Raw genomic sequence first — 20402 nt, 5'->3', positions numbered from 1 at the left:
TGTGTGAACTACTGATATCTGCTGTGTGAACTACTGATATCTGTTGTGTGAACTACTGATATCTGCTGTGTTAACTACTTATATCCATTGTGTGAACTACTGATATCTGTTGTGTGAACTACTGATATCTGCTGTGTGAACTACTTATATCCATTGTGGGAACTACTGATATCTGTTGTGTGAACTACTGTTATCTGCTGTGTTAACTACTTATATCCATTGTGTGAACTACTGATATCTGTAGTGTGGAATACTGATATCTGCTGTGTAAACTTCTGATACCTGATGTATGGACTACTGATATCCACTGTGTGGACTACTGATATCTGCTGTGTGAACTAAAGATATCAGGTGCATGAACTTATGATATCTGCCATGTGAACTTTTTATATCAGGTGTGTGAAATTCTGATACTGGGTCTGTTAACTACTGATATCTGATTTGTCAACTACTGATAGCTTCTGTGTGAACTAATTATATCTGCCGTGTGAATTAATGATGCTGGATGTGTAAACTAATGATACCAGGTAAGTCAGAATTTGATGGGACTACTTTCACTTGTCTATAAAATGTCTACTTTCCATTAAAACACATAATAGATAAATGTTTAAAATGAAGGTGTTTTTAAAACACATCGGCTGTGACATCAGTTTCTATCCTACACACGTTATGTTTACACAGTTTGCCTACAAGACATAGCCATTATATTTCTAGTTTCTAAAATGTCAATTTCCCATTTTTTTCTCGAAATATGGCTTATGTTCTGCAAGCTTATTACTTATCTCTTTAAACTAATTTTAATTTTAAAGAAAGTACATTTACAAATGTTCAAACCTTTTCTTCTTCCTCTTTGCCTTTTTCCGCGATGAAAAAAGACCCCTCTCTTGGTTCACTTCACTGTAACCCATATAAAACTTTTGATATACAGTTAAATAAATATAATCAGAAATCAACAATATAAATTTTCTCATTCAAACCTTACTAATATGAAAGTCCAAGGCCATGTTCTGTTCAAACAGAACTTGTCAGTAATATTTTGTATCACCAAAACCCTACAATTAAGAGAGAAAGATTGAATTTGACATGTATAAAAAAAATATGCACTCATAACACTGATATACAAAAATTTACTGTAGATAACACACTTGCGTTAACTACAGATTGCTTTTTTGAAAAAGCATTTGTCTCCCCCTTTGTGTGGTCGTACATTAAATTTGTACTTTTGGACTGGAGACACACAAACATAGGGGTCATTTACTGGTCATGACCAACCTGCATAACAAGTACGAATGTTCATGATCCAAGTATGAAGTTCCTGGGTCCAAACGCTCTTTAGTTATTGAGCAGAAAGAAGTGTAAGGTATGGACTGGTGACCAACAAATTGTTGTTGTTTTTTCACCTGAAGGTTACTGTTACCTTCACCTACTGACCTCAAAATCAATAGGGGTCATCTACTTCTCAAGACCAACTAGAACAGGAAGTATGAAGTTCCTGGGCCCAATCATTCTTTAATTATTCAGCGGAAACTGTTAATTTACCTCAAGGTCACCTTGACCTTTGACCAATTGGCCTGAAAATCTGTAGGGGCAATCAACTAATCATGACTGACTGGCATACCAAGTATAACATTCCTGAGTACAAGTGTTTTTTTGTCATAACTGGAAACTGTTTTTCCCCTGAAGGTCACTGTTACCTTGACCTTTGACCAACTGAACCAAGAATCAATAGGGGTCAACTACAAGTCATGACCAATTGGCAAACCAAGTAGTTCCTGGGCGCAAAAATTCTTTCACTATTAAATTATGGTGAAGGCGGTGTTCTAGAAAGTTTCTGATGAAAATAGGGTGAAGGCAGTGTTCTAGAGGGATTCTGGTGAAAATAGGGTGAAGGCAGTGTTCTAGAGAGTTTCTGGTGAAAATAGAGTGAAGGTTGTGTTCTAAGAGGTTTCTTGTGAAAATAGGGTTAAGGTTGTGTTCTAGTAGGTTTCTTGTGAAAATAGGGTGAAGGCAGTGTTCTCTAGGGTTTCTGGTGAAAATAGAGTGAAGATTGTGTTCTAGTAGGTTTCTTGTGAAAATAGGGTGAAGGTTGTATTCCAGAGAGGTTCTGGTTAAAACAATGTGAAGGCGGTGTTCTAGAGGGTTTCTCGTGAAAACAGGGTGAAGGCATTGTTCTAAAGGGGTTTTGGTGAAAACAGGGTGAAGGAGGTGTCCTTGAGGGATTCTTGTGAAAATAGGGCGAAGGCAGTGTTCTAGAGGGTTTCTGGTGAAAATAGGGTGAAGGTGGTATCTTAGATGGGTTTCTGGTGAAATTAGGGTGAAGGCAGTGTCCTTGGGGGTTTCTGGTGATATAAGGATGAGTGTTCTAGAGGGATTCTGGTGAAAATAGGTTGAAGGCAGTGATCTAGAGCGTTCCAGGTGAAAATAGTGAATAGGAGGTGTCCTGGAGGGTTTCTGGCGAAAAAAAGATGAAGGTGGTGTCCTTGATGGAATTAGGGTGAAGGCAGTGTTCTAGTGGGTTACTAGTGAAAATTGGGTGATGGTGTCCTAGAGGGGTTTTGGTAAATAAAGGATGAAGGCAGTGTCCTAGAGGGTTTCTGGTGAAAATAGTGTGAGGGTAGTTTTCTCGAGCGTTTCTGGTGAAAAAGATTTCAGGACATGCTTACCTTCTCTGCTTACGAAAAGTGTTGTCAGATATGCTGCATCTATAATGTATATATTTTATAACTAAAGAGGACATCTCACACACATTAAATAATAATTACTTATTATTTATTTTGGCATTTTTATTTTTGCCAACACAGCCTGTAGCAAGCAATGTCTATCCAAGCAAGCACATAAGTTCATATATTTTTTCTCAGTTGTCATGTAGTAAAACTAAAATGTTACCATCTATTTTAGAATGGTTGTTGGATTAAAGGTTTAAACTAAAATATCATTTTAATTACTCAAACATAATGCAAACTGGACTGGCAGGTTTTCAACCTTTCACAGATGAAATAAAATCATTTACCGGGTCTACACATGTGTCCTATCTTTAACATACTTTTGTTAACATTTCAGATCGCAAATCCGACCTAAGAGCACTAGCAAAAGCAGAATATGCCGCTTACCAAGTTACCAGCTATACACCATGCCTGAGGGGCAGATTGTTTCCATAGCAGAAAAACATAATTGATCATTTTTCTGGCAAACCTTTTCTAAATTGTATAAAAGTTGAAATTAAAATCATGTTTTAGTCGATTTAACAAAACAGCTCACAGTATCATTGTTTAATGTTGCGATGCCGTACAATTATTTAAAGTCACAGTTGGTTTCAAAAAGATCTTACCGGTACAAATATCTCCTTTTAAACAGAGTTTGAAAAAAAAATGAAATTTTATTTAAATCAAACAATTATTTTATGTGATTTTGCTTTTTTAAAATATCATAATATTAATTGCATAATTATAATTATTTTTGGAACAGCTTATATTTGCACGCTGTTCTGCTCATCTTCCATGAGGACGGAGCTAAACAAGTGTTTTTTTCAGCTCTAGTCACACAACCAGAGTCTGTTGCAACACATGATTTTTGGCTCAAAATCAATTATTTGGGCAAAAATTAGATATCATTAGGTTATTTTTGTAGTTAAACTCATTCAAAGTGTATCCCCTACTTCAATTTTTATATAAAGGCACCAAACTTTAAGGCCAAGAATCATGTGATGCAACATATATTGAACCAAAGACGAAAATGCACAATCTCACTTTACAGCCAATACTCACAAATCAGTGCCTCGAGCATTATCAGGTCCTCCACGTAGACTCAGTACAAGGTGAAATGTTGCCTCCTTCTGTATATTGAAGTCCTCAAGGGTCTGTCCATTCTCTAGCTGTCGGCCTGCGTATATGAGTCGCTGTTGATCAGGAGGAATCCCCTCGCGATCCTGGATCAACGCCTGTAAAAAAACATAGTGTTTAATTTGTCTGCAATTTATTTTAAAAGAAATTTCAATTACGGAGTTATCTTTTACAAGAAAAGAAATGTCATGTTTATGCAGAATAATAGTATCATGATTATCAAGTTTCTGCCTGGCCAGCATTAAACCAATAAATAAATTGATGCTGACATGCCTATTGGAACACACAATTTTTCTTAGAAATTCAAACACAATGCTTGATTTTTTTTAAACAAAAACAGCTTAATATGATTTTCCTGTTTCAAACAGTGATTTCAAAGTAACTTTGATAACATCATGAGAAGATATTGAACCATTGACCCATACGTTCAAGCTCTCCACAGTAGAGAGAGGGAAAGCATCAACAACCATCCTCATGCCCTCCAAAGTAAAGAGAGGAGTGGCGTAGAGACAGGGGAGGCATCAACACCCATGTTTAAGCCCTCAGCAGTAGAGAGAGGGGAGGCATCAACACACACTTTCAATACTCAAAAGTAGTGAGAGGGAAGCATCAACACACACTTTCAATACTCAACAGTAGAGACAGGAGGCATTAACACCCACTTTCAACCCACAACAATAGAGACAGGAGGCATTAACACACACTTTCAACCCTCAACAGTAGAGACAGGAGGCATCAACACCCACTTTCAACCCACAACAATAGAGAGAGGAGGCATTAACACCCACTTTCAACCCACAACAATAGAGAGAGGAGGCATTAACACCCACTTTCAACCCACAACAATAGAGAGAGGAGGCATTAACACCCACTTTCAACCCTTAACAGTAGAGAGACAGGAGGCATTAACACCCACTTTCAACCATTAACAGTAGGGAAAGGAGAGGCATTAACACCCACTTTCAACACTCAACAGTAGAGAGATGGGAGGCATCAACACCCACTTTCAACCCAAAACAATAGAAAGACAGGAGGCATCAACAACCACTTTCAACCCTCAACAATAGAGAGATGGGAGGCATCAACACCCACTTTCAACCCTCCACAATAGAGAGTGGAGGCATCATCATCCACATTCAAGCCCTCCACAGTAGAGAGAGGAAGCATCATCACCCACTTTCAACCCTCCACAATAGGGAGAGCAGAGGCATCAACACCCACTTTCAAGCCCTCCACAATAGAGAGAGCAGAGGCATCAACACCCACATTCAACCCTCCACAATAGAGAGAGCAGAGGCATCAACACCCACTTTCAAGCCCTCCACAGTAGAGAGAGGGGAGTAAAGGCAATAGATAAGGGAGATGGGAGGCGCAAACACCCACCTTCAAGCTCTCCACAGTAGAAAGGGGATTAGAGACAGGGGAGTCATCTACATCCACATTTAATCTCTCCACAGTAAAAAGAGGGGAGGCATCAACACCACCATTAAAGTCCTCTAAAGTAGAGAGATGGGAGGTGCACACACCCACCTTCAAGCCCTCTATAGTGAGAGGGTAAACATCAAAACCCAAATTCAAGCCCTCCACTGTAGAAAGTGGGGAAGTATCAACACTCACCCTTAGGTCCTCCACAGTAGACAGAGGAAGGCATCAACACTTACCTTTAACTCCTCCACAGAAGAGTGAGGGGAGGCATCAACACTCACTGTTTTCCCAGTTAAAGTTCTAACATTCACATTTATCAGTGGCTGCTTCTTTGGCTGACCTTAAAAAAACAATAGATGTTTATCAACCATTATGTCCTTAAAGTGACACTTTTTCAAAAAGGTGTGGACAATTGAATAAAGGTGTTTTAAGACAAATGCAGTGGTTAATGTCGGTTGCATCAAGTATTTTATGAACTTGAAGATGAACATTTTAAACTTTGCACTGCAGTCGAAGTCTTTATAAGACTGTTAATTGTGAATATGACCTTGGATCAACTGATGCCCAATCACAAATAGGGGTCATCACATAGTCAAGGGCAACCAATCACTGAAGTTTCTTTTGCCAAGGTCAAACTGTTCTCTAGTTATTGTGCCAACAAAGTTTTCCTAAGACAATTGACTATGACCTTGACCTTTAAAACTACAAAATAGATGTCCTCTACTGGTGAAGAGTAATTTACTGATGAAGATTTATGGACCTAGTTCAAAACATCCAATGGTAATTCAGCAGTCTTTCTTAACTATTGACTCTGACCTTGACCTTTGACCTATTGATCTATGATGATGATGATGATAAAAACTCACTCATTCTTTTTCTCATGAAAGTCGATTCAAAGTTGAAGTCTTCATCTAAGTCCCAATCATCATAAACCTCCTCAAGCTGAAAGAAAGCCAAACATTACATTCTTACTCTGTCATATTAATTTGTAATTTGATGAAAACACAACTTCTTGGCATCCTATCAGGTATATTATTCATCAAAAATACCATGGTAGTGAACTACCATAAAAGGATTATGTACATTAACATGATATCAAAACATGTTACACCATTGGCCCCAAGACATGGTATACCCCAAAACAAGTTTAACCATGGGCACCAAAACATGCAACATCATGGGCTCCATACATGGTACACAATGGGCTCCAAAGCATGTAACACCATGGGCACCAAAACATGTTATCCCATGGGGCCCAAAACATGCTACACCATGGGCCCAAAACATGCTACACCATGGGCTCCACAACATGCTACACCATGGACGCCTAAACATGTTACACCATGAAAGCCTAAACATTTTACACTACGGAAAAAAACATGTAAAACCACAAGCGCTAAAGTATGTTACAGCATGGGCATCACCATTCTTACTTTTATCACATGAGACTTTAATGAGGACATATTTCTCAGTTACGTCAAGTTTTCTTAAAGACCCGCTCCATGTCAAGTGTTTGTCAACGAATATGTAAGAAATATAAAAATTACGATAATTAAACCTCAAACGTCACATGTACAGTATTACATTGAATTCTAGGTTGGCCAGAGTGTATCAATATAGAGACAATGATTATGAGTATGTTTTCGTAATGCACCAAATAAGTGTTTGAAATATACATAAGCATATATATACAAAAACATTATCAACTGCATGTTTACACATTCATTTTCTTTACTGAACATACAAGTGTACACATTAAGATATGTGAATCAGATAACTATGTTTAAACAAAAACCAAACCTCTTTATTCTTCTGTAGCCATGCCTCGTAATCATTATCCCTGAACGAACCATCTTCAAGAAGTTGGAACCCATGTTTGAGAAACTCAACCTGTTTCTGCTGTGACATGAAGTTAAGTCTCACGTTGGTCAGCACAGCAGCAATCTCCTTATCATAGTCCAGATCAGGCTTCATCTCCTGGTATATATTGTCATACGGTTACAGGATTATAAAACCAAGAATTGTAAGGAAATAACTGAACTGATTTATAAAATTTTGACCAATTGCATAAGTTTGTCCAAAATGTAATTTTTCATTCATAACAATTATACCTACAACCCTGAAGACAAACAATCCAAATTTGTGACATCTCGTAGTTTGAAAACAGATCAACTAATACATTCAACTTCAAAACATAACACTCCCTGGATTCCACCCTCCAGGCCATACCTTCTGATATGATTGCACATCCCCTAGATTCTGCCCACCAGGCCATACCCCCTAATATCATTGAACACCGTCTGAACTCAACCCAACTAGGCCATACTTCTTCATATCATTGAACACCTTCTAAACTCCTACTAACCAGGCCAAACCCCCTCATATCATTGAACACCCCATAGATTCCACCCAATCAGGCCATACCTTCTCATATCATTGAACACCCCCTAGGTTCCTTCCTACCAGGCCATACCTCCTTATATCGTTGAGCTGCCCCTAATTCCACCTAACCAGGCCATACCTCTTCATATCATTGAACAACCCTAAATACCACCCAACCAGGCCATACCTCCTCATATCATTGAACACCTTCTAAACTCCACCCAACCAGGCCATACCTCTTCATATCATTGAACACCTTTTAAACTCCACCCAACCAGGCCATACCCCTCATATCATTGAACACCTTCTAATCTCCACCCAACCAGGCCAAACTTCTTCATATCATTGAACATCCCCTAGATTCCAGCCACCAAGCCGTACCTCCTTAGATCATTAAACGCCCCTAAATTCCAGCAATTAGGCCATACCTCCTTATATGATTGAAAAAAAAACCTAGATTCAACCCACCAGGCCCCCCTCCTCATATCATTGAACCCAGCCAAGCCATACCTCCTCATATCCCATGTACTGCAGTTTGTCCACATCCTCCCTCTCCACGAGCTCTGACATCGCCGGCGCATCCACTGACCTCTTCTCCTCATCCTGAACATACAAAAATGGACATGACAGCTTAAAAGGAATCACAGTTTCAAGAAACATCTTTCACCTTTTTCTGTATACCATATATCTTTTAATAAAATTAATAGAAACAGAACTATTCTTTGTCTATGATTTAAGCAAACATTTAAATTATGTTGCTGACATCCCTCTAATTTTACTACTGTAACATCTATCAGTGACAATTTTATGTGAAAAGTTTTGTTCTGATAAAGACACTGTGTTGGAAGTGGTGGCTTCACAAACTCCTGTCATAGCCTATATGCATTGCATCTAAGTTCAAGTGCAGCAGCATGTAATTCTTGAGCCACATTGCTGACTGATAACAATCTGTTATGCAGAAGAACACTTCATTGTGGTTCTAAGCTTAGGAACATTCCCTCGTAAACTAAGAAATAAGTTGGCTGCCGTAAGACTGTCCACCTAACCAACCAACCAAATTGAAACTTAAATATACCCCCTTTAAACTTTGTTAGAGGATGTATAGAAACCATGGGCAATATAAACATGTGTTTCTCAACCATTCTTACCCACCTTGTCTCTCTTCTCTATGGCAACAAAGCTGGTAAACTGTGTCACAATTGAATACTCCTTGCTCAGCTCAATTATAAAGTCCTTTGTGTTCATCTTCATGATCTGAAATCAACAAAATAATATGCATTTTCATGTGTATGAGGAAGATCTTACTATTTCCTGTCCATACACATAGCCAGATACCTTCTTTCCCAGATCCTACATTTCTGTTGTCATAGGCCAAGCCTAAGCCTATATTTCTGTGTTCATTGACTAAGCCAGGTCCTACATTTCCATGGTCATTGACTAAGCCAGGTCCAACATTTCCATGGTCATAGACTAAGCCAGATCCTACATTTCCATGGTCATTGACTAAGCCAGATCCAACATTTCCATGGTCATTGACTAAGCCAGATCCTACATTTCCGTGGTCATAGCCTAAGCCATATACTGTTTTTCCCAGATTCTTCATTTCCACAGCATAAATTAAGCCAGATTCTGCATTTAAAAATTATAGACTAAGCTAGATTCTGCATTTCCAATATCAAAGAATATGCCAGTTCATTTATATATGTAGTCATGGACTAAGCCAAATCCTACATTTTAATGGCCATGACAAAAGCCAGAGCCTACATGTACGTTTACACATCAGTGACCTCAGTCAGATCCTGCATTTTTATGGTCATAACCTAAGCCAGATCCCATATTATGTTCATCAAGTAAACCATATCACTTATTTCCATGTTCATCATTTAATCCTGGTCCTAGATTTCAATCTTCATACAATAAGCCCACCTCATGGTCTGTCCTGTCAGGGGAGAGCATTCCATCCTCCCAGTCCCGAATTACTGCCCTTGCTGTTAAACGGTGCAGGAGCTGTAGAAAACAGTTTCAACATGAGATGACACAGTCATTTGAATTAAGCCATAAACATGGCAATATCCATTTTTCACCGACTTATCATATAAGATATTTCAGAAGATACAAGATTCCATTTTACTTGAAAATACTTTTGGAAAAAAAGTTTAAACATTGTGTCAATTTCATTGGTATTATCTACAAAATGCATGAAATATATTTCAAATAAAAAAAAGGTTTTGTCCTTCATATGTGTGTCTTTAAGAATTGTCTGTTGAGAAGACATTCACTTGAAAATGCTTGTCTTATTTCAACACCATACCTTGCCTTCTGTAATGCTGAGGTCAGAGGTGGAGACCATGGTGGAGACCTCATCACCTGCTATCTGGGCTCGTAATGTTGCCTGAAGACACATTGAGTGTAACATGTACTTACACTGAGGCAGCTATAATACATTAGAAAATCACAGGCTTCAGGAAATAAAACAATTTAGAGGTGGCCAAATCAATTCACTAACCAATTCTTAATTAAATTCAATGACCAATACTTAATTAAATTCAATAACCAATACTTAATTAAATTCAATGACCAATACTTAATTAAATTCAATAACCAATACTTAATTTAATTCAATAACCAATACTTAATTAAATTCAATAACCAATACTTAATAAAATTCAATAACCACCACTTAATTAAATTCAACAACCAATACTTAATTAAATTCAATAACCAATACTTTATTTAATTCAATAACCAATTCTTAATTTAATTCAATAACCAATACTTAATTAAATTCAATAACCAATACTTAATTAAATTCAACAACCAATACTTAATTAAATTCAATAACCAATACTTAATTTAATTCAATAACCAATACTTAATTTAATTCAATAACCAATACTTAATTTAATTCAATAACCATACTTGATTAAATTCAATAACCAATACTTATTTACACCTTAGAGTAACTGTCTTACATTATGCTTATTTTCAAATGAAACAATATTTAAAATCAAAAGAATAAAAATTACTGGAAAAATGCAACTGCAGCTTTTAATTTCAGAGAATCATGATTGTTATATTTAGAATGATCACATGACACTCCTGAGATAGAGATTTAAGAAAGCATTTAATCCAATTGTGTATAACATTTCTCTGAGCACCGCTGTGTCCAAAAGAACTTAATAATAATAATATCATTATAAAATAATCATTAAAATGTACAAGTTGCAAACCAAGATATTAAATGCATTTAAGGGTTGTATATAACTGTTTTCGCACCATCGTACAGTTCTGGACATATCCATATATGACTTGTCTGGATCCACTGAAGACTGCTGTGATCTGTCGAGGGGCCTGCACAGGGGACGGGACATCAGCCCCATATTGCTCCCAGTTCACATGCACAGACGTCAGCCCTGGCTGGGATGCCCTCCCTAGCTGGCTTTTCACCTGCCATATGTAGATATGGTTGTCAGTATTAGATCATGGCAAGTCATAATCAAATGATGAGATTTATCACAAAGCAGGGGTTAGAATTAGAGATGCAAACAAATGGCAAAATTGATATTTGAATATTCGGTAATTCTTTCAATCGAATATTCGATAACCAAAATACATCTTTTCAAAGTTGTATTAAACTATTATTATCATTCGCTTAAGTAATAGCCAATTCATTTTGATCCTTCTTTGTTGTAGCAACTACGCGCAGCGGACCCTTATTTCCCCATATGAGTCTCTGAAATTCCCCATTTTTATATAGAAAACGGTAATTCATTATGAACAATCAAAAATCAAAATCGAATAATTCCGCTGCCTTCATATTGTGAAACAATGTGAAATTAGATGGATTCCTAATCATATGGCGTAATGAGCCAACGGAGGGTCTTTCCGTAGGACGAGCAGTCTCGTTCTGGGATAGACCTCTACCTTATATACCAAACCAACTCGGGAACTTGTAAAATGATAAAACGAAACATATATCAATTTGATTCTTCTACATCAATAGAGGCAATATATCCTAAAACGCTATACTATACAGTAACATTTCAAAGCAAGAACAGTGCAACGAAACATGGAAAACAGTTAACAGCACATACATGTATCTGCATTATTGTAGCAAATGCCATACATAGTATCACGGCAATTTGAGCAATGTTGCATAGCTTAATCTGCAACCAAGACAGCACATTAGTGTGAACCAAGATAGCACATCAGTGTGAACCAAGACAGCACATTAGTGTGAAGGCCGTTTCCTTAAATCCTTAATTGGCAAAGGCATTGGTGTCACTTGTCCAATAGCAAGTTGTAAAATTACGGGGACTTTTTATAGTACCAGGCGATATGTCCCTAAATGACATATGACGCGTGTTTAGTGTATTGTCATCACATTCACACCTCTGGCATTAGGGGCCAATCATTGTAAAAACATGACAAAAGAACTAAATACACAATTGCAGCCTTGTAGGTCAAAGGTTTTTTTATTTTATTTATTCAACATTTTTTTCGAATATTCGAATACCGATTTTGCCATTCGAATACCAAACGTTTGATCGAATATTCGAATATTCGAATATTCGTTTGCATCCCTAGTTAGAATGACTGAATAGAAAAATCCCTGAACTTTACGCTAGTGGTCCAGGGTACGACCTTGGTAGGGGACACAGGGGGTGAAGACCTCTCAAAACTTGGGTTTGGAGTATTTTACAAGCCTTAAAGATTGCATTTAAAGATATTTGCTTAGAAGACAAAAAACTCAATCCATGCAAGATTCTCACCCCTGATTATAATTATAATAATATGTGGGTTATGTCATTATGAACATGTGTGCCAAGAGTCATTAAAATATCCTAAATGGTTTAAAATAACAGCTGACATTTCAGATTTTAATTGATACAAATATATTTTTAAAACTTGATCACAAACAGATGAGATCATGATAAAAATTGAATGCAAAATGAATGAAAATAGCTCAGCATAAATCCCATCTTACCTTTCCCTCCCACTTGGACTTGACTTTGGGATCGAAGAACTCATAGGCCCCTGCTCCAACCCTGGCCAGGGATCTCAACATGTGGGTGTCTGCTGTCGAGCTGGTAATACATTGTTTGCATGTAGTTACAATTGTGTGATTTCAAATATATGTATTGAATTCTTAAATACAGTTTTTTTTGTAGAATCCTAGTGGCATAGTTTAACCTCAGTTCAAATAGTTTGTTGTTGATGTTGCTGTTGTCGTTGTATAAGGTCTACTAGTATCATCATTCTGTTTATGACGATAATTCTATTCAGATAAATTGATGAACATGAAAATGGTCTTCTTTTTCTTAAATGGACACCTCTGAAAATCTTACACCCAAAATTGATAAACAGTGCTCACAATGCAACTTGTATGAAGTTTCACATGGCAGCCATTACAAGAGCAAGGAGATAGGTTGAAAATATAAACACTTAAGATCACAATCACAAACATTTAGAACTTTTCACACAGGAGGACAAAGACATTTTTTTTATTTAATGTAGATTGTGTTTAAAAGCACAAACTATAATCACCTGACACCCATGGTAAAAATCCTTGTATGTTCTGCATTCCGCCTGGCTGCCTCCAATATTACGTCCGTGTTGTTCACGTGTCCATCAGAGATGAGGAAGACGTTCTGCATGGATGACTCAGGCTTCAGCAGGTAGAATGTGTGCATGGGTCGGATAACTTCCGTGTTGCCAAGGGTTGCTGTCAAGCCCTGCACAAACAAAATAGTTCAAAATGCAAAAACAGGAATACCCTAAATCTGATGACCCTTTAACGTTAGACAACAAACCAGTCAAATGTAAGAATATTAAACTGTACTGAATATATATAGACAGACAGTTTACTAGGTGTGAAATGACATCAAATTAATGTGCTAACTATAGTACCAACCATTAAAGAATATTTCAAGATCTTTAACCAATAGTTTTATCAAAAATAAAGTACATCAAAACTTAATACAGATACACGTGCATGTGTCATTCATACCATGATAAAGTTTGAAGCCTGTTTCACACGTGCTGTGGTCTTAGGCATACACACAGGGTACAGCTCTTTAAATGCTGAAATCAGATATACAAAGTAAAGATTTCCATAATTAACACTAACTAAACAAGCCATGAATGAGACTGAATACATAAGAAACAAATAGTAAAGTTCTTTACAAATATCTCAGGTTTTAACACATCACAAAACTTTCAGAATTCAGAATGAGAATGCTATTGTCAAAAGAACATTTGGGCTCTTGAATCTTTCTTAAGCCAGTTTGTTGTGGTTCAGCCAAATCCACATAAAGGGGAAGCAAAGAATAGCAGATGGAGCAGGGTACATTTTGTTAAAATTGGAAATTATAATGATACCATAAAAGACCTTCATTTTAAGGTCCATCGACAACAGTGGTAATACTGACCAGTTCCGAACACAACAATGTTGAATGTCCAGGCTGCAGGCAAAAGCTGGAGGGATAGGAGGAGAACTTTCTTGGCATTACTCAGTGTGTCACCCTTCATGGAGTTGGACAGGTCAAGTAGAAAAGTAACACAAGAGGTCTCAGACTCACAAGCCTCAAACTGTGGGTAGAATGTCAGCATGCATGCCTGCAAGTTAAACAAGATGAATAAGTATAACATAACATTTCTGAGAAATAAAAAGTCAACAAAATAATTTCATTGTTCCATTTTGTCTCTGTCGGTTTCAGGCAATCCTGTTACAATCATTAGTTTTATAATTTGTAAGAAGGAAGGGATTCTTAGTAAACTGCTATAAACTTCTAACATTATTAGCAGATGAAACCCATCCTTAGACTATGGACAGGCAAAGTAACCTAGATACTATCTGTCCCTCGCTATGACCGACTAAGTACCTGATGGTTTGTGTCTCCTGTCTTTCTCTCTACCCACATTCTGGGCACATGTATCTCTGCCAGCCCAATAAGCAGCTGAAACCCGTCTGCTATAGACTGCTCAGGTAACATCTCCACCGTCGCCTTAGTCAACGTACGCTAGAACAAGAGGAACACAAAAGGTTTCCATGGTTTTGAAACATAAACATTTCAAGTCTTTTTTACGGCAAGGAAACAATTTATCAGTATTTATTTTGTGTTGTTGTTTTTTTTAATACCTACATATCAATGGATAAATGAATCAACAGATACATCAGTTACCATTATAAATATTGGAAGATCTACCCATACTTTCTTTATGTTATGAGACATCCAGTATTGGTGAATAAATTACCTTCATTTTGACATTGTGTGAGGGGCACTCTAATGACCGGATGTCAAATGGCATATCCACGGATATCTGTACACTTGTCTCACCCTGCAGTACTTCAAAAGTACCAGTCTGCTCCTGCAAAAAAATCCAATCCTTAAAATCAGTTTCTTGTTCGGTATTTAATTTTACTTTCAATCTGTCAAGTAGCACAAATTGACGATAAAATATAAAAACCAGATCAATGGACTTTGCTGTTCATGCTCATTTTGTACCAAGTAACATTTGAAAAAACTTTCTAGTTAATATCTTATAGCTAAGTTAAAGTTTTTTACCTTTTTTAAACTAAAAAAGGGCATCACTTTACAATTATTAATCAGACAAAGGGCCTTGCTGTATATGAGCATATTGTCTCTGGCAACATGTGTAACTAGTTTCATTTGAATGTGTTTAATGGTTTTTGAAACAAGCTTTCACATCAGATAGACCACCCCTACCATTGTACTTTTGTCATCAGTTTTGCATTCTTCTGCAATAATTTTACAATACAAAGTATAAAACACCTTGGCAGATCGTATCAAGTTTATTTCTGTACCTGAGTTACTTCCTTGAGGGAGTCTTTCTTCCAGGGGGCGACGGAGCCCGGGAGGCGGAAGCTGATGAGCTCGCCCTCAACCTGCAGCTCGGCGACATAGGTGATCTTAATAAGCACAGTTGCTCCTGCCGGCAAATTACCAACACTCACTGTAAACACATCCTGGAAGGCACAGGGGGAATACATGTTAGAACACAGAAACCATCATTCTAAGTTAAAATACAGCATGACACAAGATATATGATTAAAATGTATTAATGGTAAAATGCTTAATTATCATTATCTTTAGCATAATTTGAAAAAGTACATGTATGTTATAAAAAGGCATTACTTTACATTCTAATTTATTTTCACAGATATTTGCAGTTATGTCTGCTCATTTCAACATTGCACTATAGAGAGTACATGTACAACTGGTAACTATGGACATTTACTGCAATTACTGACAAGACTCTGTAACAATAAACCTAATAAGTATTCTTAATTCTTAACCCTTAAAGGGGCTATACACTGTATAATGAATTTGCAAAAAAAAAAAAAAAATTGTCGAAAACTGACATAAACTTGATATCAATGTGTGCATTGCATTGAAACTAACTAATTGAAGTACCGCATAGTTTACAATTAATTTATTTTTCGCAGTTTTTACGTATTTTCCATTAAAATAGATTACTAGGTATGTATACCTAGTAGAATTCATTCTTATGCATGATAAGCTAGTTGATGTTATCACGTAATATTACCAAGTTAGGTATATAGCTTAAATATTCCAAGTGATTAGGGTAAACCTTCGTAGCACAGTGGATACAACACTGGACTGCAATTTTGCCGACACCGGTTCAAACCTGGTCTCCGATTCGATGTTTTTTTACATTTTTGGGATTTTTTTTACAATTATGATATCAAAGAGTAAAACATTTTATTAAATAATTGTCCTGAGATTTGTTACAGAAAAAAAAAAAATTGGTGCCAATCTGGTGTATAGTCCCTTTAAAGTCCTACCCTTTGATGGACTGTCACATCACCACTATAGGGTGTTCGTAAATTCCTACAGCAGTGTTCTTTTAAATTATCCCAGTTTTACAGTCAGATATTTACAGCAACACTTATCCTAATGTTAACACATACTGCCAAAATACCAGTGTTTGTAATGCCCTAAAGCAACACAAATTCTAATATTAACCCCCAGCGCCCATATACCGGTGTTTCCTCATCCTGGTCCATAAGGTATGCCCCATGTCCCTCACTGACAGCCTTCTTGTATTCCCTGTGGGCTGTCTCCTTCTCCTTCACCTCTCCTATGATGTGTTTGCCATTGATGAATGCCTCAAAGCCACACACGGCAGCCATTTCTCCCAGCGGGAACACATACTTTGCCTCCACCTGGACCTTACTGGTGTTCTCATACTGCTGCAGAACCACCACCTACAAGGACATATTTGTATTATTTGCCTTAAAGCTGCACTCTAACAGATTGGCTGTTTTGATAAAAAAAATATTTTTTGTCTTGGAACTAGCCAATTTATATGAAAATGCATGGAAACCAGTCATATAAGACTGCTGACAAAAAATTAGATCGCAGATTTTTATTTAATAATAAGTTAAAAAAATGATGTTTTATGCGATTTCTTAAACCATTAGTAACGCTTTAAGCCATAACACATTAATTCAAACTGAAATATGAATACCTGCAATCTGATCTTTTGTCAGCAGTCTTGTATCACTGGTATGCAGATATTTACACAAAAAATTGCTCATTCTATGATATTTTTTTTATGAAGTTGTAAAAACAGTAAATCTGTGAGAGTGCAGCTTTAAAGGAACCTGATCCACATAACAGCTTGTCATTTTATAATGCCATCGCTGATAATGTGAACTTTGATGCCTGTTGACTCCATATAAATTTGGTGTTACCGATATTTAAAAGGGTTTTACTTGCTGATCATAATCATCAAAAATAAATGATTAAATGCATATTATAGTTAACAATTATAGCAGTTTGTATTTTTGTTTCATTTCAACTGAAATCGAACATGTAATCACAAATTGCAATATTTCACTGCAAAACAAATTTGTAATATTATTTTTTCGCATATATTTAACATACATATAAATGCTTAGCAAATAAAACCCTTCCAAATGCCAAATGGTATGAAGTCACCAGACATCCAAATTCAAATTATTGTGTATTGAATGCCTTAATATAACAAGGGAGACAAGTATTAAGGAGATTCTACTGCATGGACCTTGTTCCCCCTTTATTGAGTTCTCATACCAATGGAAAACCACCACCTATCTAAGACAATTGATCCATGACCACTAAATATCACAAAAATATAAATGCTATCTGAATGGACCATGTTACGGTACATTTGAGAAATGTTTTTTGCAGAATGATGGTGTTGAATTTTTTTTATGATGATCAAGCTTGTTGTGCATGAACTTGAAGTATTTTATAAAAAGAAATAGTCATTACAATTCTTTTTGTATTTTCTTACATAATTTAGCTTAAACTATTCAAAGCAAAACTCAACATACCTCCGATGCTAGGTCCATCAGGTTTGCCCTGATATGGACAGCCTTCAAGTTCACAGGGGCATCATCTATGGAGACGAGCCCAGCCTTGACCTTGGACATAGGGTCTATAATGTCCTTCACATCAGATAGACCTGGGAAATTACAGGAAAGCATGATTACTGAGATTACAGGTCTGGTGAACTTCAATCATTCATAAAACATGAGTGTTTGTTGGGGCTTGCTCCAATTACGCCAGAGTATATTGTCAGATGATATTGTCAGAATTTATTGTCAGAGGATATTGTCAGAATTTATTGTCAGAGGATATTGTCAGAGGATATTGTCCGAGCATATTGTCAAAGGATATTGTCAGAATTTATTGTCAGAGGATATTGTCAGAGGATATTGTCAGAGCATATTGTCAGAGCATATTGTCAAAGGATATTGTAAGTGTATTGTCAGAGGGTATTGTCAGAGGATATTGTCAGAGTATATTGTCAGAGGGTATTGTCAAAATATATTGTCAGAATATATTGTCAGAGTATATTGTCAGAGAATATTGTCAAAAGATATTGTCAGAGGATATTGTCAGAGTACATTGTAAAAGGATATTTTCAGAGGTTATTGTCAGCAAAATACAATAAAAGACAAAAGAAGTTGTTCATTCGTAAAGGAATTGCAACCAACAACTGTTCATATTGCTTCACTTTAAAGGAAATGAAATAACAGTTAACAGTGTTCTTTAAGTAGGGATATGTTCAACATTTTCCAATAAAGAACAAAATGATGCTCACTGATCTGTCCAGGCTGGTCATCCTGGTCCATGGCTTGTTCAGTCAGACTGACCGGTAGTTTAAATGGGTAGACAGTGTCCTTGGTTGTCGTAAACTCAACTAGGTAGCGAATCCTCTGCTGGCGAACACTGTATACCACAAACTCATCATCCTGCAGGAAAGTTACATATTAATGGCCATGTGCTCAACTTTCCTAAGATGAGTTTACAGAATTACACATTCATTGTGGTGTGCTTAACTTTCCTACGATGAGTTTACAAGATTTCACATTTATTGTGGTGTGCTCAACTTTCCTAAACTGAGTTAACAGGATTACAAATTTATTGTGGTGTGCTCAACTTTCCTGAGATGAGTTTACAGGATTACACATTTATTTTGGTGTTCTCAACTTTCCTGAGATGAGTTTACAGGATTACACATTTATTGTGGCGTGCTCAACTTTCCTGAGATGAGTTTACAGGATTAACAAGGCTTAAACCAATTGTTCTTTTACCATTAAACTAGTATAAACTTAGATCAGTGAAGACACAACTGAGCCATTGGCCATAACAGTCATAATATTACACAGTATGACTAAAAACAATGGAAAAAAATTTGTAATGGTTTCCTGAAATTATTGTTTAAGTATACTTAATCATTATTCTATTGAAAGTTTTTGTGCTCATGGAGATATAATAAGCTGGTGAGACACAAAATGAAAGCTTACTTTCATAACTACAGGATTCCATAGAATGAGTAAAAAGTCCTGATGACATATATAATCAATGATAGAAATTGTATCAAAGCAAAAATATTTTTCAAGGTTATAAAGTTTACAGATTACAAGTTTGTTCATGTTTTTTTCCAAGTCAAATACAAAAGTTGCTTTCACCTGAAACTCTGACTGAACATCACATGACTTCATCACACCATGTATGCTGTCATAGCCTTCTGGGGGTTGGGTCAAGGTCAGGTCACGGTTGTACATTTCCTTACAGTTGCCCAGGGCGACCTCATTCACTAACATGAACCGAGTACCCTTGCTGTTGCTAGGAGAGGAGTACTTGACGCTTGTGCTGAAATTGCAATAGATGGTGATATGACTGAGGGCACATGTGAACCTTTCGCAATGACAAGGAGGTAGATTTAGCTCTCAAAAGCGGTAGTTTGGGTTCAAAAGTGGAAGAATTTCTAATCCCTTTAATTTTCAATCAAAAACAATGATGGAAACAATGTAAACAAAAACTTGATATTTGTTACTATTTTTAGATTTTCAGAAAATACTCATAAAAAATACGTCATGGTGGAGATTGTCAAATGTCAGTGATTTTGATTGAGAAACAGAAGGAATATTTCCTCTGACTTGTAAAAATAAGTTTATATTCAGAAGAGCTGCTTAATAAATCAAATCAGACTGCCCTAACAGGTCGGAGTGTAAGTGCAGATGACTGCAGAACTGTATATGTCAATTTTCCTGCCAAAATGTTGTTAAATTTTATACACTGTAGATAATTAATAACACCTTGGAAATGCTGTTTTCTTTATTGTTTTGACAGTTTTATAATGTCTTTAATAAGTTGGTGGTCTTTTGTAGCATACTTGTAACTAGGCAATGATGTCGGCCGAAGTATGAAGTTT

General features: G+C 36.6%; 1 protein-coding gene across 3 annotated transcripts in view; it reads right to left on the bottom strand.

Moving 5' to 3' along the window:
- LOC128237090 (protein mono-ADP-ribosyltransferase PARP4-like) overlaps window positions 1-20402 on the bottom strand; it is an 82555-nt gene that overhangs the window by 52091 nt on the left and 10062 nt on the right. For 2 of the 3 annotated variants that reach the window (XM_052952296.1, XM_052952297.1), the window contains exons 12-33: window positions 19657-19840; window positions 18786-18936; window positions 18013-18143; window positions 16675-16899; window positions 15475-15636; window positions 14904-15017; window positions 14531-14668; window positions 14078-14264; window positions 13657-13730; window positions 13194-13381; window positions 12634-12733; window positions 10923-11093; window positions 9958-10038; window positions 9573-9653; window positions 8799-8900; window positions 8157-8249; window positions 7065-7241; window positions 6131-6206; window positions 5501-5604; window positions 3765-3937; window positions 2664-2702; window positions 835-897 (exon numbers count right to left, since the gene is read on the bottom strand). In XM_052952296.1, coding sequence (XP_052808256.1) covers window positions 835-897; window positions 2664-2702; window positions 3765-3937; window positions 5501-5604; window positions 6131-6206; window positions 7065-7241; window positions 8157-8249; window positions 8799-8900; window positions 9573-9653; window positions 9958-10038; window positions 10923-11093; window positions 12634-12733; window positions 13194-13381; window positions 13657-13730; window positions 14078-14264; window positions 14531-14668; window positions 14904-15017; window positions 15475-15636; window positions 16675-16899; window positions 18013-18143; window positions 18786-18936; window positions 19657-19840 — 2814 coding nt within the window. The remainder of the gene's footprint in view (window positions 1-834; window positions 898-2663; window positions 2703-3764; window positions 3938-5500; window positions 5605-6130; window positions 6207-7064; window positions 7242-8156; window positions 8250-8798; window positions 8901-9572; window positions 9654-9957; window positions 10039-10922; window positions 11094-12633; window positions 12734-13193; window positions 13382-13656; window positions 13731-14077; window positions 14265-14530; window positions 14669-14903; window positions 15018-15474; window positions 15637-16674; window positions 16900-18012; window positions 18144-18785; window positions 18937-19656; window positions 19841-20402) is intronic. The other variant, XM_052952299.1, reaches the window with a different exon arrangement.

This window comes from Mya arenaria, chromosome 6 (assembly GCF_026914265.1).
Source record: "Mya arenaria isolate MELC-2E11 chromosome 6, ASM2691426v1".
Taxonomy (NCBI): Eukaryota; Metazoa; Mollusca; class Bivalvia; order Myida; family Myidae; genus Mya; species Mya arenaria.
Note: the sequence above shows the minus strand (reverse complement) of the source record. Positions and strands in the feature narration are given on the sequence as shown.